The sequence below is a fragment of the Atractosteus spatula genome, chromosome 14 (genome assembly GCF_055471065.1).
Source record: "Atractosteus spatula isolate fAtrSpa1 chromosome 14, fAtrSpa1.hap1, whole genome shotgun sequence".
NCBI lineage: Eukaryota > Metazoa > Chordata > Actinopteri > Semionotiformes > Lepisosteidae > Atractosteus > Atractosteus spatula.
The window spans coordinates 43,489,732-43,507,127 of NC_142719.1; the positions used below are offsets into that span (position 1 = coordinate 43,489,732).

The 17,396-nt window shown below is 49.0% G+C and overlaps 3 protein-coding genes across 9 annotated transcripts in view; 1 reads left to right on the top strand and 2 right to left on the bottom strand.

The window, feature by feature from the left end:
• Positions 1-6,598, bottom strand: part of LOC148821423 (uncharacterized) — a 23,075-nt gene extending 16,477 nt beyond the window's left edge. For 2 of the 5 annotated variants that reach the window (XM_088931877.1, XM_088931875.1), the window contains exons 1-3: positions 6,382-6,451; positions 2,893-2,991; positions 886-1,071 (exon numbers count right to left, since the gene is read on the bottom strand). In XM_088931877.1, the coding sequence (XP_088788003.1) occupies positions 886-1,071; positions 2,893-2,980 (274 nt within the window). In that variant the 5' untranslated portion in view covers positions 2,981-2,991; positions 6,382-6,451. Of the gene's footprint in view, positions 1-885; positions 1,072-2,892; positions 2,992-6,381; positions 6,452-6,553 lie in introns of those variants that run through there. The other 3 variants (XM_088931876.1, XM_088931879.1, XM_088931880.1) reach the window with 3 other exon arrangements.
• On the top strand, positions 4,205-4,600 carry LOC148821424 (uncharacterized protein C10orf105-like). Its single transcript, XM_088931857.1, has one exon. The coding sequence runs from the start codon at positions 4,205-4,207 to the stop codon at positions 4,598-4,600; it is 396 nt and encodes a 131-aa protein (XP_088787983.1).
• sting1 (stimulator of interferon response cGAMP interactor 1) lies at positions 5,714-16,514 on the bottom strand. Of its 3 annotated transcripts, XM_088931882.1 has the most exons (9): positions 16,024-16,514; positions 15,065-15,220; positions 14,610-14,651; positions 13,455-13,693; positions 12,224-12,386; positions 9,694-9,802; positions 8,618-8,859; positions 7,353-7,539; positions 5,714-6,819 (listed from the first exon to the last, which is right to left on the bottom strand). In XM_088931882.1, the coding sequence occupies exons 4-9, from the start codon at positions 13,691-13,693 to the stop codon at positions 6,617-6,619; spliced, it is 1,143 nt and encodes a 380-aa protein (XP_088788008.1). In that variant the 5' UTR covers positions 14,610-14,651; positions 15,065-15,220; positions 16,024-16,514; the 3' UTR covers positions 5,714-6,616. The 3 variants fall into 3 exon arrangements, with proteins under 3 accessions (XP_088788008.1, XP_088788009.1, XP_088788007.1); XM_088931883.1 differs by lacking the exon at positions 14,610-14,651; XM_088931881.1 differs by lacking the exons at positions 14,610-14,651; positions 15,065-15,220.
• Between the last annotated feature and the right edge of the window lie 882 nt (positions 16,515-17,396).

Below are 17,396 nucleotides of genomic sequence, written 5' to 3' on the forward strand. Positions count from 1 at the left end.
CCTCTTTCCACCTTCATGGAATAAAACTGTAGTCTGAATAATAACAATTATTCTGAGCCCCTGGAAACCTGTCTCAACCAGGACAAACAAAGAGGATTTGCTACAAGCAACAGAATGCTGTCTTTTCTAGAAATATAAATGTTTCAGGTAGTAAAATAGAAAAAAAACTATAAGGAGAGTAAATAAGAATACAAGTTAATTGAATACAAAATGTAAAAACGGCAGGTGTGGGTAAGTCCCAGAGGAATGGATGAATTGTATACCACCCTTTTTCAAGTCAAGAGAAGAGATGATGTTTTCTTTAATCCTACAAACATAACCAATTGGATTTTCAGCAGTTTGTGATTTTTTCCCCCTGAAAAACATTCTGTAAATACACACTACAAGCTGACAAGTGATGATAGAGCAAGCAATATCACCACAATATAACATTTTTTTTTTCATTTTTAACCAGATAACAGAACTCTTTAAATGCTTCCAAAGGCTACCCTGGCGAGCTACCCTGACAGGCAGTCCAATTAACTAGACGTGAGTATTCTCCCAGAGAGGTTAGAAACTGTAGCTCCGAAAATCCCACATCAGTGTGGACTATCTGACTCTGGGGGCTTAGAAACAGGACAGCTCGTTGTCTATACAGTATATGTCTATATTACCTCTAAAGCAGGAGCCTAAAGTTCCATCCTCATTGAACTAGGCTACTAAACTGTCCTCAGCCTGGTGTACATACAACCGCAAGACATCTCCCCAGAATTCTGCCTCATCTCTTTCTATCAGAAAGCAGCTTTCCCCCGAAACTGTCCTCCCCTCGTTGTCTGTCAGAGCCTTTCTGGGCTGGGCCTGCTCCAGCTGCAGAGAAAGCCAGGCACAGATCCCCGCGTGCCCTACCTTTCGCGGAGTGGGAGAGGGATATCCACAGGAGGACGAAGACACGCAGAGCCATCCCTCTGTCCAGCGTGGTGCAGCAGGACTCCGCGAGCAGTGGCAGCCAGCAGTGCCCAGTCCGGACTGGCGCTGCGCAGAGGAGGGAGAGGTGGGAGCACTGCAGCCTTCTCATTATAACAGCGCTTCCTGCTGAAGAATGGGAGGAAGCAGATGGAAAGCTTTTGGGAAAAACTCTGGGAGAATGTTATTCATCCACTGTTGTGATTCAGCTGGGTGTGAGACAGTTCCTCAGAAAGCTAAAAGGCTCAAAAAACACACAGCCTGACAGAAATGCGTTTCTATAAATGGCTGGTCAAAAGACCGAGAGAAACCGCATAAAACAGCCTGGAAGCAAATACTTTGAATCTTTTCTACGTTCACATGAAGGAATCTAGTAGCGCAAACATGTGAAAAAGTGATGAAAACACTATTAATAGGACAAATGTATTCTGTCTGGGCTCTACAGAGCACTGAGGGAAACACAAAGAACAAACTGTGCTGAGTCAAAGTACTTAATGAACATAACGCAGCTGTCAGGAGGTTACTCCGAAACATCTTTACCATTTCTTTTCAGTAGCAAATTTGTAAAAAAGGTATTTTTTTGGAGTTCCTCTTATGAGGAACTTAAAAAGAAAAGAAAAGAAAAGAATTTAAAAAGACTCACAGTCTATATGAAATTGTCGTGTCACTTAAAAATGCATATAAATGCCAATGCACTAGGAATGACAACACCCAAGAATGAAGTGCACTGAAAGGATTATGGAGTCTTTAATGAATATTTGGCTGAGTGCTGACATCCTGACCAGAGGATGAGGAGGCCAGGACCACCTGCAGACTGAGGAGTGACCCAGGGGCAGCAGCAGAGGTGGAGATGGGGTGGAGGTGGGATGTAAAAGACGTGTGTGAGGAAGAGAGCGGGATCACGTACAGTATTTATAGTGTTTTAGGAGAGGAAATGACATCAGGAGTGATTGCTGTTTACGGACAACCGAGTCTGATTGAGCTTGGCTGTTGTCATCCCTCCCGAACTTTCATTACAAAGTCCATCTAAAAACAGGCTATTCTAAATAACCTATTTTTACATAGATTTAATTAATAAAGAAGGGTTTTAGCTTGAAGGGGATGTGGGAGGATACAGGAATGATGCAGAATGGTTGAGATCTGGTAGCAGTTCCATCTCTGGAAACGACAGCCCATCCACAGAAGCCACATGGGTTCAGACACACAGGGCCCGCAGGAGGACAGAGAGAGACAAAGAGCTCTAGACTGCTGCTCTGGGCCTTTTGTTTTCTGTGGGCCACTGCTCTATACCCAGTGACTGTTATCTGGAGATTAAGGCTTTATTATGAGCACAGCTGCCAGAAAATAATGTAGAGATTCTGAGCAAATCTGTTCACTAATCCCTAGCGTGTCTAAAGCAAACACAGTGTAGGGGGACAGAGAGATTGAGGTTGTTTTCCTCCGAGTGATGTTGTGTTGTGTTGTGGATGGAGCCCCAGCATATTGATAACGAACAGCTCTCCGAGTGGTTCCCTCAGTCCGCAGGTAAGGGGATTCATTTCTTATTGGTTAAAGAAGGTCAGAGCTTCAAAATATGTTTGATGTGTATTCGCTTTTAAGTCTCAACTCTGGGAACTGCTTTCAAATTTATCTTGTGAGAAGAGCTGAGAAATGCAAAATTCTTTTCACCACCAAACAGAACAAGCTGTTTCAGCAGCTGCTCAAAGCTTGTGTACTGTATATGGTCAAATGTGCATGGCATTTATTAAATGATTTATATGAATGTGCTCTGATAAACTTGTAATCTTACAATCATCACCATAATATCTAAAGGCAAATAATCAAATTAAACAAAACCTGCAACACAAATTGAACATGATTTGGATATAGGACAAATTGATTAAGGAATGAGTCCAGAAAAACATCTCACTGGGTGAAGAAGCACAAAATTAAAAATAGGAATAAACAAACCCCCTCTGAGTGGGAGTGTGGCCAGGTTAGTACCAGGACTCACAGACTGCGGGACGTCTCGGAGTCTCTGGAGATCTGCTCCCAGCATCTCAGCAGTGCCTTTATATCAGAGTGGCAAGAAGAAGGATATTTGGTTTCAGTATACCATCACAAGCATCTTGGAAGGGTGTTTAGACTGTATATATATACATATATATTACATATTCCTCTCAGGTTCTCTTTGAGGGCATATGTCTGACAGACATGAACCACTCCTCTGGTATTAACTTAGGATTCCATTGCTCAAAGACAAAGCACAGCATCGTCTTGAACAGCTTCTGCTTGCAAACATGCTGGGCATTTCCACTCAATCCTGGCATTTAATCTATTCTGCACAGCTTTCCTACTGTACATTCAGGAATTAAACACGAAGCATATTCTAATTCCGAGTCAGCTAGAGAGCAGCCAGTACACATTAGCACTAAGAACTGAGCCATTGGAAACCAGTGCAGACAGCTGTGTCTCCACAAACACAGGAAAAAACCACTTGTTCTTTCAGCACAGTCCAGACAAGGCACTAATAATTGGGATTCCACAGACCTGAGGGGACCCCTGCTTTTATAGCAGGTATTGTTTCGGCTGCAGTGTGAACTTTCAGCTCTTTTCTCTAATTGTTTCACACCAGAGTGGCTCATCTTTATTCATTTCCTTCCAGAGTGCCTGTTTGTCACAGGCCCGGTGTCACAACTTCCTGCGCTGGTGCAACACATTGTTCCACTTCAGCACATCTGCTCAGTGCTGGTTCTGACAGTCGTCTGGGCTGTATTGATACATACAGTACGTGTTCAAAAAAGTGATTTCAAAATTAATAACAGGATATTATACTGTATGTGTATAATATATTCTGTGTGATACTATTATATGTGTAAATAAAACAATTATATGTGTAAATGCTTCAGTGCACTTTCAATTTTCCATTTGCTAATAAAGTTGTATTTTTCATGTTACATATTGCAGGATTTGGAAACATTTTTTGCACAGAGTAATAAAATCCACAGCTTCCAGGAAGACATTTCCTCTAGAATGAAGAAATGCTGCTAGTTTAACACTTCAAAATGGAGCCCCCGAGGAGAGGAAAGCACTGCCCCCACTAACAGCCCTTATAAACTACACGTGCTTCAGAGCTTGGAAGCCTGTCTAGGAGTGTGAACAGGTCTGCATCGAAACTGGCCCTGGAGCCTTTTCCTCAGGCAGGGCATGCTGTCACGAGGTCAGCCTGACACGGCCCTCTGAGAGGTCACCAGCGCTGTGAGGCCTCCGGGAGAGAGCAGGAATGGACACCTTGACTCCCAGTCCCGGCCTGCCCCCCAGCCTGACACCCGGCCTGCGCGCGGACCCCCCAGCGGGGCCGGTGATGCCGGACGCTCTGCTGGTTCTCACTGCCATCGTGGTCGCGTTCGTGCTGCTGGCAGTGGCCATCGTCCTGCTGGTCAGCTGCGGCCCGCGGCTGCAGGAGACCCGCCTCAGGGGGCGCCGGGAGCCCCTCCCACAGGACCTGGAGGCCCCCGGCGCCCCCCAGCTCACCCTGTGGCAGAGGCTGGGCTCCCTCAGGAAGTCTCTCCAGCCAGCGCGGCGCAGGGAGGGGCAGGCCAGGACACCGTGCCTCTGCAAGTTCCACCAGCAGGGCGGCAGCCAAGAGCCCCGCTTGATCGAGGCCACCTACCTGTAGGGCTTGGAGCAGACTCGGCTCCAGCCTGGACTGAATGTACAAGATCCTGGCCGGGCAACTTACTCACCGACTTCAGGACAGAGTAACGGTCCATGATTCTGTGCAATAGTTTACATTGTCTGTCAACAGGTAAAAACAGTGTTTCTGCTTACTGCAGCAGAGATTCCCCTGTGCAGCGTTACTGCAGCGCCCAGATCTTTTCTTCACTAAACAACGATGGAGTGTTTCAATGACAGCTGGAGGAAGAAGAGCCGTTACACGTTATTAAAGGGTTTCAGCCCTTCCCAGGAGACTGAAGCTCATAGTGGGGTGATACTGTATGATAGCACAAACCCTGTCAGGTTTTATTGCTTGACCCCTCTCTGTGCAATTCCAGTCCTGCCATAGACAGAGTTAGGAATATTTATAGCATGAAGGATGTCTGAAGGCTTTTCCAACACCGAAATTGCATTCTGAAGCTGTATTGAGATGCCCCATCAGTGACCTTCATATGCTAGCTCTGCGCCTTGCCAGGTTCCGTTAGAAACACTCAAGGAGAAAACTCCAATACAGTGTGATGGAGGACTCTTTGAATACTTTGAGATGCACAATCTGGCCTGATTGGGCAATATGAACACATGCTTTGTCACACTAGAAAGAATGCAGATGAAAGTGCAAAAGCAATGAAACACTGGATCTGTTGTTACATATGGGGTTTCAGCAGTTTGGTCAGAACACAATAAGTGGCGTATGGAGATTAAATGTCCTGGTGTTTTTTTAGTGTAGCTCTCCTAGCTGAAGGAACAGCAGCCTGACTGTAAGGAGGAGGCAGGACCCTCCTCACTGTCACAAGGAATGAGCCAGGGAGCTGATGCAAGGGTGTTGATGGGAAGGAGGGAGAGTGCAGGAGAGATGTGCAAATTGAAGCTGAGGAGGAGATATACGTGTATATATACACAGTAGGGGATGAAATAAATGTCCCTACTGAAAAGAGAAGAAAAGAAACACAACATTTCAGCTGTGGATTCTTTTTCTGTACAGTATATATACAGTATATACAGGGGAGAGAGGAAGTAGGTGAGATGAATAAACTGCTGATGTGCTGATGTGCTAATGAATAAAAAAGACACGTTGTTTGTCCAGATTGTCCATCTTTTCTGTTTTGGAAATAATACGGTTGGTGCTTTTGTACAATGGCTTATTATTTCTTCATACATCTTTGCTTCCCATTTGTAGGACAAAACCCAGAGAGTCAGAAATCTAACATTTAAAAAATATCTGTATTTTTATATGCTTAAAACAAAATATAGGGTATGACATGCTTTTATTTAAATACAGTATCAGTAGCAACACAGCATGCCCAAAAGTCTCAAGTCTGAGCTGCAAGACCACAAGGTGGCAGGCTTCACCTGTCTGTGGATGTGCAGAGACCAGCTGCTGTTTGCTCAGATCACACCAGGAAGAACATCACCGCAGAACGCCGCCTGCTGATACAGGGTGTGACACACGGTCCTGCACAGTCCCACACAGCCCAGACTCCAAGAATTCGAGACAGACATTACAATAAGCGTCTCCCCAGTAGAGTGGAGGACTGCAGATCCCCACACTGCCAGAGCCTTGGACATGCAGTCATCAGGGAGGCAGACAGGCAAACAACTTATAGATAGAAACAGGTTTTTTCAAAACAATGGAATGTACACATGGAATAAAAGAACAAAACTGCAGCAGCAATGTAAAAATAAATGGACCAGACTATATTGTGTTAAAGACTTGATAAATGCTCCCGGTGTGCTGAGACATACCAGCAAGAACACGAGGCAGTGAGAGCTTGCAGTGCAAATTCTTGCTGTGCAGAGCGGCCTGATTCAGCACCAGGGGGAGACACAGGGAATGTTGGGAATGGTGTGTTGTAGAGCTCCTACTGCATTCTCTTCCTGAACAACAGCTCACAGAGAAGGCTGCTTATTCACCAACCTGAAAGCAGAAATGCGTGAGTGGTCACCCAGCGAGCGTATCTAAGGGACACGGGCACAGCGCTTAGCTTCTCATAGATCTCAGAGGCTGAGGCAGGTCGTTGCTGATCATGAGGGTGGGCTGCCGGGACAGGACGTCCTGTGGCTGAGTGCTGGGAGCCTCTCGGATGCAGTACTCCTCTCTCTTCTGCTGCTCCAGATGCCTCAGGATCTCCTGAGACAGGAAGTGGGGCTCTGTCTCCGAGCCTTCGCCCGGGGCTCTGCAGTCTGCAGGGGTAACAAAACCAGCAGGGGTTACGAGGGGCACACTGTTACTACACAGAACTGTCCATATTATTGTGTCGAATGCTTGTATCCAAAGGCTGCTGTACAGTTAACTGAGTGATATGAGCAAAGCACCTTGCTCAGGGGTACGATAGGACCGTGCCACCTGAGAATTGGGGCGGGAGCAGGGACAGGGCTTGGTCTGTATGGGTCTGAGGGTGGGGACTGCGACAGGGCGTGGCCTGTGTGGGTCTGGGGGCGGGGTCAAGGACAGGCCGTGGCCTGTGTGGGTTTGGGGGCAGGAGCAGAGGCAGGGCTTGGTCTGTATGGATTTGGGAGCGGAAGCAGGGACAGGGTGTGCCCTGCACGCTTCTGGGGGCAGGAGCAGAGGCAGGGCATGGCCTGTGTGGGACTGGGGCGGGATCAGGGATAGGGCGTGGCCTGTGCGGGTCTGGGGGCGGGGCTTTTTTCAACACCCTTCAAACCCTGCAGTTGGCTCAAAGCAAGAGGGGTCCCAGGACATGAGAGGACCTCACCGTCCAGCAGGATGAGCCTGTAGCGCCCACGGCACTCGCGTGAGCTCTCCAGGATGTCCCGCAGAGTCCTGAAGAACAGGGTGCTCTGCTGCAGGCGCTCCTCAGCATCGAAGCCCGCCATGGCCTCCTGAGACATCTGGTACAGGGTCACGAGGGGAGTGGCGTACTCCACCACACAATAGTGAGGCTAGAGACACACACAGAGGAGAGAGACACACAGATCAGAGAGAGAGACACACACATGCATTGACACACACACAAACAAGTGACACACACAGACGAGAGAGAAAGACACACGCATAGACACACACAAACAAGAGACACACGCAAAGGCACACACACAGATGAAAGAGACACACAGAGACACACACACAGACAAAAAACAGAGAGACACACACAAACGAGAGAGAAGACGTCATTTAAACACAGGGGGCATTAACCTCTGCAGCAGGCTAAACCTCACTCCTCTCACTGGGCTGTGTCAACTCACAGTGCCCAGATCTTGCAGTATACCTCACAGTGAAGACCATCTCCACTCAAACGTTGCTCTGGCCCATGGAAGTTACCTCATGCTAATAACTCTTAATGTTAAGAGTATGCTTATAGTTAAAACTCTCCATTCACTTACAGATTTCAGCTTTGCTCTCGTGCTCAGTATTCTGTTCTCCTGTGCAATATGAACATTCTCTTCATATTGTTCACATACGTTTCGTGGGAATCACGCATACTACATACAATACTGCATGTATAGCACAGCCTCCTATTATTTACAGTAACTGTGCTGACATCATATACCAGCCCAATTCTCCAGGAACTCAACTCCAAATTACAGACAGTCTATTTCATCACCAACCTGAATTTGGTTTCTTGGTCATGTGCTGATCACTCAACATCAGCGCTAGTGCCATTAATTACACGGATCGGATGTGTCATCTACTTTACAACAGTGTTTAAAAGATCATTTTACACTTGGCATTATTCATTGCATGTGAAAGTGATTACATGATGACTTTTCACAGTATTAAACACGGTAAATTTTAGATCCTGACCACAGAAAAAGCATCTTAACTCACTATGTGAAACACCCCTTGCTAAAGATTTGATAGTCTATAGCAGGCGGCATGAATCTAGTTAAATCATCTGCTGGTGCCTTTTTACACATCTCTGGAAGCTGGAGAGCCTCTGCGGAGCACAGACAGGGCTGTCCTGCTGACCCCTCTCCCCGGACAGGTGCTGCCTGTCCAGACCAGCGCCGAGCGCCCTACCCTCTTGGCCTGGTCGTAGACGGTGTAGATGCTGTGCTTGAACACCCTCCGCCGGATGCCGGCCCTGTCGATGGTGATGTCGGGCAGGTTGTCCAGGAAGCTGATGTTGTCATCGGCCTCCTCCAGCTTGTCCGGGATGCAGCAGCTCAGCGGGATGAGGATGTGCAGCTTCCAGGTGTCCCTGTGCTGCAGCACGGCGGCGCTCCGGCTGGCATGGTACTCCTCGATCGAGGCCTCCAGCCCTGCCGCGCACAGACAGCGGCTCAGGACCCTCCGCCACCGCCAGGCCCGCACCTCCATAGGAGGGGAGCAAGCGGCCAGGCCGGGGGGCTCCCGGAGTTTCTCCAAGGTCTCCCGTTCATTCCAGCGGCAGCTCAGGGTGTTTCACCATCTCCTCCCCCAGCGGTGCTAACAGGCCTCTGCTCAGACTGCCCTTCCCTTATTTAACCAACAGATGCTCCCTCATAGCCCTCTAAATGGCTTTTAAAAGGAGACCAGCTAATGCTGCTGAGAAATTATGCTGTACCAGATGCTGTACCTGCACCTGGGGACTGGATGGTGGGCACACCTGTGCACCTGGGGACTGGAGGGTGGGCACACCTGCAGCGCTTGCACTGTGCAAACAACCTTCCTTTTCATAGAACCTTTCAGCTCCAGGTAAGCACACCGGCTGTACTGGCACAGCGCCAAAGCGGAGGCGTCTGGACCTTGTCCTGCTCTGTGCAGACAGCACACCCTGAGTGGCTCTCGTGCAGCGCTGGGAAAGTTCTCAGGTGTCTATGACACCCCTGCATGTGGTTGTGCTTTACAGCCACGTAACACTTCACTGAGCTTCTTGAAAGGGTCTGAGCACCCAGTGATACACCTGCTACGCTCTGTGCTCAGGTGCAGTGAAGAGCTGCAGACAGGAGTGGGAATCCAGGACTCCCGGATCCGGGAGCCAGGAAAGCCTGCGGATCTAGTGACAGGTGCCTCTCGGGGTGGAAAGGCGGGACACGGGCCGAGGGGAAGAAGGAGGGTGGAACAGGATGAGAAACGAACAGAGAAGAAGAAACAGGAAGCGAGGCGTCACTCACTGGGAAGGATGAGTCTCAGGTACCCGGTGTAGAAGGACCAGGCCAGCCCATGCGCCACGTTCATCTTCCTCTGCTCAACAATTTCAGACACCTCCACTGCGGCAGGGTCCTGAAAGCACAGGGAGCGGAGGGTCCACACGCAGACCTCGGCCATGCTGTTACTTCATGTGCCCAACTGCCCTCACTGCTCAGCACTGCCCCTCAGTGGCCCTCACTGCCCCATACTGCCCCATACTGCCCCATATTGCCCCTCAGTGGCCCTCAGTGGCCCTCAGTGGTCCATACTGCCCCTCAGTTGCCTAAGTGCCCCATACTGCCCCTCACTGCCCAGCAGTGGCCCTCACAGCCCCATACTGCCCCTGAGTGGCCCTCACTGCCCTATACTGCCCCACTTTAGAGCACGATGTGGCCCCAGTGCAGCACAGTAACATTCCTGCTTTTAACCATCACAGATTCACAGAAACCTGCAGCACTTTCTTTCTGTCATGAACTTTGTCCCCCAGCAGCAGCTGAACAGTGGCCAACAGTGGCCATACCACCTTCGTCCCTCAAGAAGGAGAGCGTGCTGGAAGTCGAGGGTCCCTCAGGGTCGAGGTGAAATCAGACAGCTCAGTGAAACGGCCTTCACATGATAGACTGAGTCAGTCCTGTTGTGTCATCAACCGCAGGCCAGACAGAGCACGGATTCCTGAAAGTCTTGCTAATACACTGAAGCACAGGGCTCATGTCTCCTGTTTTATTCTAATCTAAGAAAGGGAAATAATTTGTCAAACATGTGGTTTGCCCAAGTACAGGGTGTGTGCTTTGCTGAAGTACGAGAGCCCACAGCAGGCCGCTGAGACTGGAGCCGCTCGTGTCGGGAAACCACACCAGGCCCTTGCGACAGCCTGGGACTTCCCACAGCCAGCGACAATGGGCATGTCAGCAACTTTCCAGAGCAACTCCTACACCTACCAGCAAAACGTCATGCTGTGTGTCAACGTGGGCGAAACGTGACCCACATCCAGGGCGATAAGGAGTCCTGCTTCCCACAGTCGAGAGCCAGGGACAGTTTCGTCAGCTTCACTCACAAAAAAAGCCCTCTTTTTCCCCTGTCACACAGAGCCAAGGAAGGAGGGCCTGTGTTTCCTCGAGAACATGGCAAACCCAGAGGGGCGCCCCCAGATCACTCCAGTGGGGTTAAAGGTCATCATCTGCGGCCAGGTGGGGGGGCATCATGAGAGATGTCTGCAGCCCAATGGCCAAACTGGAAACCAGAAGCTGAGTGACACTCAGGAACCCAGCTGAACATCCTGACTGGCCCAACAAATTCCTTATTAAAGCGTATCGAAAAAGTTCAGGTCCAGTTCAGTTGCCTTCAATCTGAAATCTAGAGCAAGATATGGATCAAACTGCAGATGATAGTGGCAAGAAGCCTCTTCTTTCTGGCACATAGAGGCCCATTCTGAGCACTGGACTGTGATCTGTGACTGGCAGGCGACTTTAAGGTTTAACTGGGTTGAGCCTGAGAACTCTGCAGGCCTGGAAGACTTGGATATGACCCCCCACTAAGAGCAGGATTACAGAAACCCCTCCACCTACAGAATTACTCAGAAAACCCTCAAGAGAATACAAAACTACCAAGAATGACATGTCAAGAAAACAAAATCAGACACAGAAATTACTTCCTTTGGAGGGCTCTCTGGAGAACTGAAACTTCCTGGTAATCACGATACCAAACCGACACACAGTTAGCAGTAGTAATCACAAAACGCATCAGACATAAAGCAGCCAGCATGTCCTAATGATTCCCAACTTCACAGACTCCTGATTCAGACTCCAACCTGTCTGTTGAGATGAGGCTTGTAACACAACCGTTTTTGAAGAAAATGGCAGATGTGTTGTGCCTTGTCTACACTGACACATGACACCCACTGAACGACCTTGCCTCTTTTATAACTTTATATAATATACATCCTATATAGTTGGTACATTGTGGGTGGCACAGAGGTTAGGCTGGCTACCTCTCAGCACTGGCTCAATTCCAGAGCTGGGGTGCTGTCTGTGTGGAGCTTGCATGTTCTCCTCATGTTCACGTAGGTTTCCTCCAGGTGCTCCAGTACCCCCAGCGTCTGAAAACATGCTTACAGGTTAACTAGCCTCTTTGGAAATTGGCCCTGGTGTGAGGTTAGCTGCCTGGACGGGCTCTGGCTCTTGAATGACCCTGAACTGGATAAGGAGTTTAGAAAACAGACGGACATTTGGTATAGCAAATGAGTATGGGATATTCTGCAGGTGAACAAATAAATTGGATGTGTTGTCATTGTGTTTCCATGCCTGTTTCCCGGCTCTGAAGGCTGTTTGGTTGCATTGCATGTTATTGCAATGTGAAATTGCAAGACATTTCACTGAACAATATGGGCTTTCTGAGAGAAAATCCCAAGTCGTTAGTATAACCAGTGGTTTACTTGCCTTCAGAATCAAATTTGTCACCTTTGGTCACAAGAAATGATACAGAGGAACCAGACTGAGGGCGCAAGCTGTGACTTACACATAACCCCATGGCACTGAAGAGGAGGGAGCAGATACAGCCCATACACACGGAGAGCCAGTCCTCAGGCGCCAGCTGGTTAAAGACACACACCACAGTCAGGCAGAGAAAATGACCCCAGTGAAAGCAGACTTTCAGCATCTTCATCAGGTTGCCTCGGTACCTGCAGAAAAAGCACAAGGACTGGATTCAGGTGCCAATTTGGGTACCAAACCAGGAGTGGAGGCTACATAACTGTGATCATTAGATCCCTGCTGAAAAATGATTTAGCCAATGTGAAAGGCAAACCTTTTCAAAAGCAGATTAGTTTAAAATCTACTGACCTTGTTTTATCACATACTATAAAATACAAAGGAACAAGTAATAGGTTTATTCCATGCTGAAAATAGAAGAAGGAAAACACAACGTTTCAGCTGTGAAGCCTTCTTTAGGTGTGAGGGTTTGATAAAAGTGCTCCGTCCTCATGCAGGTCATATTAATAAATTCTGTAAGAGTGTTTTGGTCAATATGGAATATTTCTGTTAAAATACGGATGATTAAATTATCTAAGTGATTTCATTTGGACCTGTGCTAATTATCATGAACACTGCTTTGGTCATTAGTACAGTATCTTCCTGCATGTTTGCCTTCCCCGTAGCCCACTGACAGCTGCCAAAACACAGGGGAACAAATTCCATTGCTTCAAACCTTCATATACAGGCAACCAAGCTGGGAGGTATGAACACTCTTAAACTCAGTTGCCTCCCCATCCATCAGAGTATTTTAATTGCAGAAAACCTCTATACTACTTAATGGAAAAAATGATCTGCTTCAGGGGTCCAAACTTGATTGTTCAAAGAGTTTAGAAACAGTGGCTCGGCCCTGCAGCCCCTGGGCTGGTCTCTAGCGCCACTGCCTGTCCTTAGGGCATCTTCCTGCTTTGAAATGTGGCACTGATCCACTTGATTCAACCCATGTTGTTCCCTGGGGGAGCTGTTTTCCAGTGCAACGATAACGTGCCTCACCACCAAAGGGTCCGGGACGAACATCAGGAATATCAGGAAATGAAAGAACGGCTTTAACAGTGAACTTGCAGAGGGGTACGGCATTTCCGGTGCTCCCTGGGGCAAAAAGGCGTCTCCCAGATGGGAGCAGCGCAGGAGGAGGGAGACTGGTTGAGTCTCAGTAACTATAAGGCCCAGACCCCTGTGGCCCCGCTCGGCGAGTGAGCACCACGTCAGTGCGGTCGTACCTGGAGAAGGAGTGATTGACGAGCTCCTCCACGAACAGGCACGCTCCTCTCAGGACGCTGCCTGTGGACAGGGCCAGGCAGCCCACGGCCGCGTACCTCAGCAGCGGCAGGGACCCCCTCCACACAACCACGCAGAACAGAAGGACGCAGCACAGCGCCGCGGCCGTCAGCACCGAGAGCTTCCCGCGCGGCCGCGGGACCACGGAGCGCCTCCCGCTGGGCTGCTGGGGGTCCAGCATCTGCAAGAAATCGGTCAGTTTGGTCTTTGCATCCCGGAAGGATCCCAGAGCTCTTCACACGCTGGAGGGGAGCCACTTCATCCCCCACTGGACATGAAGGCGACGCCATTCTGGACCAGCAGCCCCACCGCGCAGCGGCTCAGAGGGCTGAGAGCGTTCCTCATCGGTGGGACTGTTTGTTTAAGCAAAACTAAACACAGGAACTTCTTGAAAACATCAGATAACTGAATAGCCGTGCCAGGTCACGTGCTTTCCAGCAGATTAATGAAACAGGTCAATAAAAATAAGAGCCTGGGATTGGCCATTTAATGTGTTCTCTAACTAGGACTTAACTGAAATCTGAACATTGGAATTCCTATAAATCAATTAAAGGAAACTGAATTACAACAAGTACCCAGAGACACTCTCTTCTGCCAGTGACACTGACTCCCAGTCTTTCTGTCCACAATCCTCCCAGTCACAGTCAGGGAAGCTCTTGCTACACCTTAAGCTTCAGGTTAACTTTTCTGAAGACCCGTACTGTGTTTAAGCACCTCATAGCAGAGCTTTTTTGTTGATTCTCTCATAACACCCAGCTCTCATAAATGCACAAGAAAGGTAACAAATGAGAGCAGGAAGTTTGGTTGTAGTAAATTATTCGAAGGATCTCATCCAGTCACTTCCCGAAAGAAACCAGGGTTTCAGCTTGAAGCAACATGTCTGGGTGTGTTAGTTTCAAACGCACGAGTTCGTGCTTCACTGTTCTCTGTGTTTCTGTCTGGGTTATAAGCCTCAATTTCTCTTAGTATAATTAAAAAACATTTCTACAAAATATATGAGAGAAAGATCAATTTAAAGAGAATAACAAAGAGGGGTAAGATGCTAGACAGAGGCTAAGGGCGCGGCTGTCCATGAGGGGACCTGCCCTGACGCTCACCTGCCTGTTCCTGCAGGCTCTGATGTTGTTTGAACTCACCTGCTGAAAAGACAAGGATAAACATGTCTGAGCTGCACCTACTGCAGTTCACTACAGGCAAGACACGGGGACACCCCAGATCAAGCAAGAACTATTCGTTCCAGAGACAAGCCACAGTGCCCTGGGCAGGGAGTCACACCTGCCTCTCTGCTCCTCCCTGATCCCTGAGCAGCGAGGTAGGGAGGAATCATCCCTAATTTCCCTAACGAGAATTAACAGGGGGAATTAACAGAAGACATATTTCACTGCCTGTTCCAGACGGTGGCTATGACAATGCAGCAATCTGCCCCCCAGGGACGGACTGTCCCCATGACCCCCTCCACTTTTACCCCAGGCTCACCCCTTAACTGCCCCTTACCCCTGTAAAGGGCAGGAATCCCCCCTCTCTCTCTCCACACTCTGTGTCCAGCAGATACCTCCTATCTCTCTGTCTTCCCAGCCTTTTCCCTGCTCCATGCTCAGCGCTGCCTGTGGTGGTGAAAAGGGCAGCAAGCGAGCCTAGAGTCATCTCCAGCCTGCGCTTCCCCACCCTGCGCCACAGAGCCAGCAGCGCCGGTTCACATCGACTCAGCCTGCAGAGAGGGCCGTGGAATCATTTTAAAATCTACAGTACGGTCATTAGGTCATATTGCACCTTAAAGGTAAGTCACCTCCTCTGCTAATACACTGTGACTTACACATACAGTGTATTACACAAACACTGTGAAACTGACTGGGAACATGGCGCGCCCCCTACTGGATAGCCAACGCCACTTCCATCAGCTGCGTGATTCGTTTCAAGAGGATTCTCATCCAGCTCCCTACTGATAAGGCTCTGAAGGTTCTGGGATCTGACTGGATCAGGCCTCCAGATTATGGAGCTGATGTATAAATTAGGTACCGGCAGACTTCATTAAATCCAGGGCTGTCTGTTTCCAGAAAGAGTGTGATGCGCGACATTCCAAACCTGTGAGCAAACTCTCAACTACACCGCGCCTCACAGTGGAAGCAGAACGCTTCCCATTCACATGTTAGCAGGTTCGCTAAAGCTTGTTTCGCAGCGATAAACCAATTTACAAGATGCGCAATGCAAATAAGTTTAGTGCCGCTCCATTCTGTGACGTTCTAGGACTAGGTGAAACGACGCTTGGATTGAACACGTGAACGCCATTTTGCATCTTACGATCAAAACGCCGTTCTCCGGAAAGTCCGGAAAACATCTTTCTGGCGTAGCCTACTACACAGGTACAGCATGTACTGCATATCCGCCTGTTGTGACCAGCGTTACATGCTACCGTACATCTGTCCAAATGAGGATGCATCAAGGACGCGATATGCAGAGTGCGGACTTCAGCAGGAGAAAACTCGGCTCTCGGGACGCACGGGGTTCACTTACCTGAGCGACGTGGATGTAGGGTATTGGGCTTCTACCCCCAAGTTTCTGACTCCTGCGGGCGAAGGGGGGTGGGCGTGACCGCGTGTTCCTACTTCCCAGAGCACAAAACGCTTGGCGTCCACGATAAATGTCACCCCTCAAGAGCTTGGACAGGCTCGACCGCTGGGTGGTCAGAGCAGCTAGAAACCAGCAGGGCACCGAGCTAGAATGAACGCTGAGCACGACTTTACTTTCGCTTTTGTCCGTGTGTGCCGTACATACAGTACTCTTACGGTCTTACAATAATTGCGTAGACTCTTTTTGTTCTAACGCTCCAGTTTCCGATATTCAGGAACATATTCCGTGAAACTTAAAAAAATGGTGTTTGTCTTTTGGGGAAAAAAAATAGAAGTTTGTTTTTTTCATCCACTTTCGTCCCCAAACAAAAAAATGACATGTCCGGTTGAACAGCTGGGCTGTGGAATCTCCCCCAGGGACGTCAGATGTACAGTGTGTAAGATCTGCTGCTTGAAGCGCTTTTTCAAAAGCTGAGAACAAGGCAAGTATTACGAAACTGCACTCTCAGCGAGTCGATACCATGAAAGGGAAGGGATGCTTCCTGGAAACGCACGGCGGTGTTTTAACATCTCTTGTGGTGTTTTTCGGGTGTGTACATTATAGTTAACACTAGGTGACAGTATTATCAAACAAATAAGGCTTCCTGCTGCAAATTGGTACCCATCTGTGCATTGGCACAAAACCCTGGAGAGGAACTGTGAGGCATCAGCACTGTCCCAATGCAAATCAGAGTAAGGAAGGAAGAATCACCACTAGTTAACACTATTTTTAGTCACGATCGGGATCCCTCCTCTTAAAGGGCGCTCCGACCCTTTCGTATTTTAGCTCATTATGTGCACCTGCCCCCTGTTTTGCCCCTTCTTATTTAAGCCAGACGCTCTACCTATTCCTGTCTCAGCACTGGGAGATGGACGCCCCTGAAATTCGGCTACCAGCGGGTCCAGGAGAGACCTGACGGCATGGGCTCCCTCACGGCGTCCTGACCGTCTGAGTCCAGGGCTCGGAGCGCCTGGCCTCGCTACTCTCTTTTAACTCCTTGTTCCTGTTCTGGGCCCCGTTCCGGATTTTAACTGTTTTGTCTTGGATGGATCCCCGGTTTTGGACTTTAGACTACACCCGGATTCCCCCTTGGACTGTTTGGACTCGTCTGCCTGCGCCACGCCCCCCCCGAGCACCGGATCACTGCCGTCACGCCCCCCTGTCTGTCAACCCGTCCAGTCCTGCTGTACCTCCCCCGGATGTCCTTCTCCACCACTTCCGGATTATACCGTCAGCATAGGGTCCTGTATTTGGTGCTTTGCAGTTCCTGTTTCATG

Bases quoted from the DNA above. Each gene is read 5' to 3' on its own strand.
- LOC148821424 (XM_088931857.1), top strand. From the start codon at position 4,205: ATGGACACCTTGACTCCCAGTCCCGGCCTGCCCCCCAGCCTGACACCC.
- sting1 (XM_088931881.1), bottom strand. From the start codon at position 13,693: ATGCTGGACCCCCAGCAGCCCAGCGGGAGGCGCTCCGTGGTCCCGCGG. The intron at 7,540-8,617 runs GTAGGGCGCTCG...GTGTGTCTCTAG, and splicing joins TCTACGACCAGGCCAAGAGG to CCTCACTATTGTGTGGTGGA. The intron at 6,820-7,352 runs GTGAGGTCCTCT...TTACCCCTGCAG, and splicing joins CAGGCTCATCCTGCTGGACG to ACTGCAGAGCCCCGGGCGAA.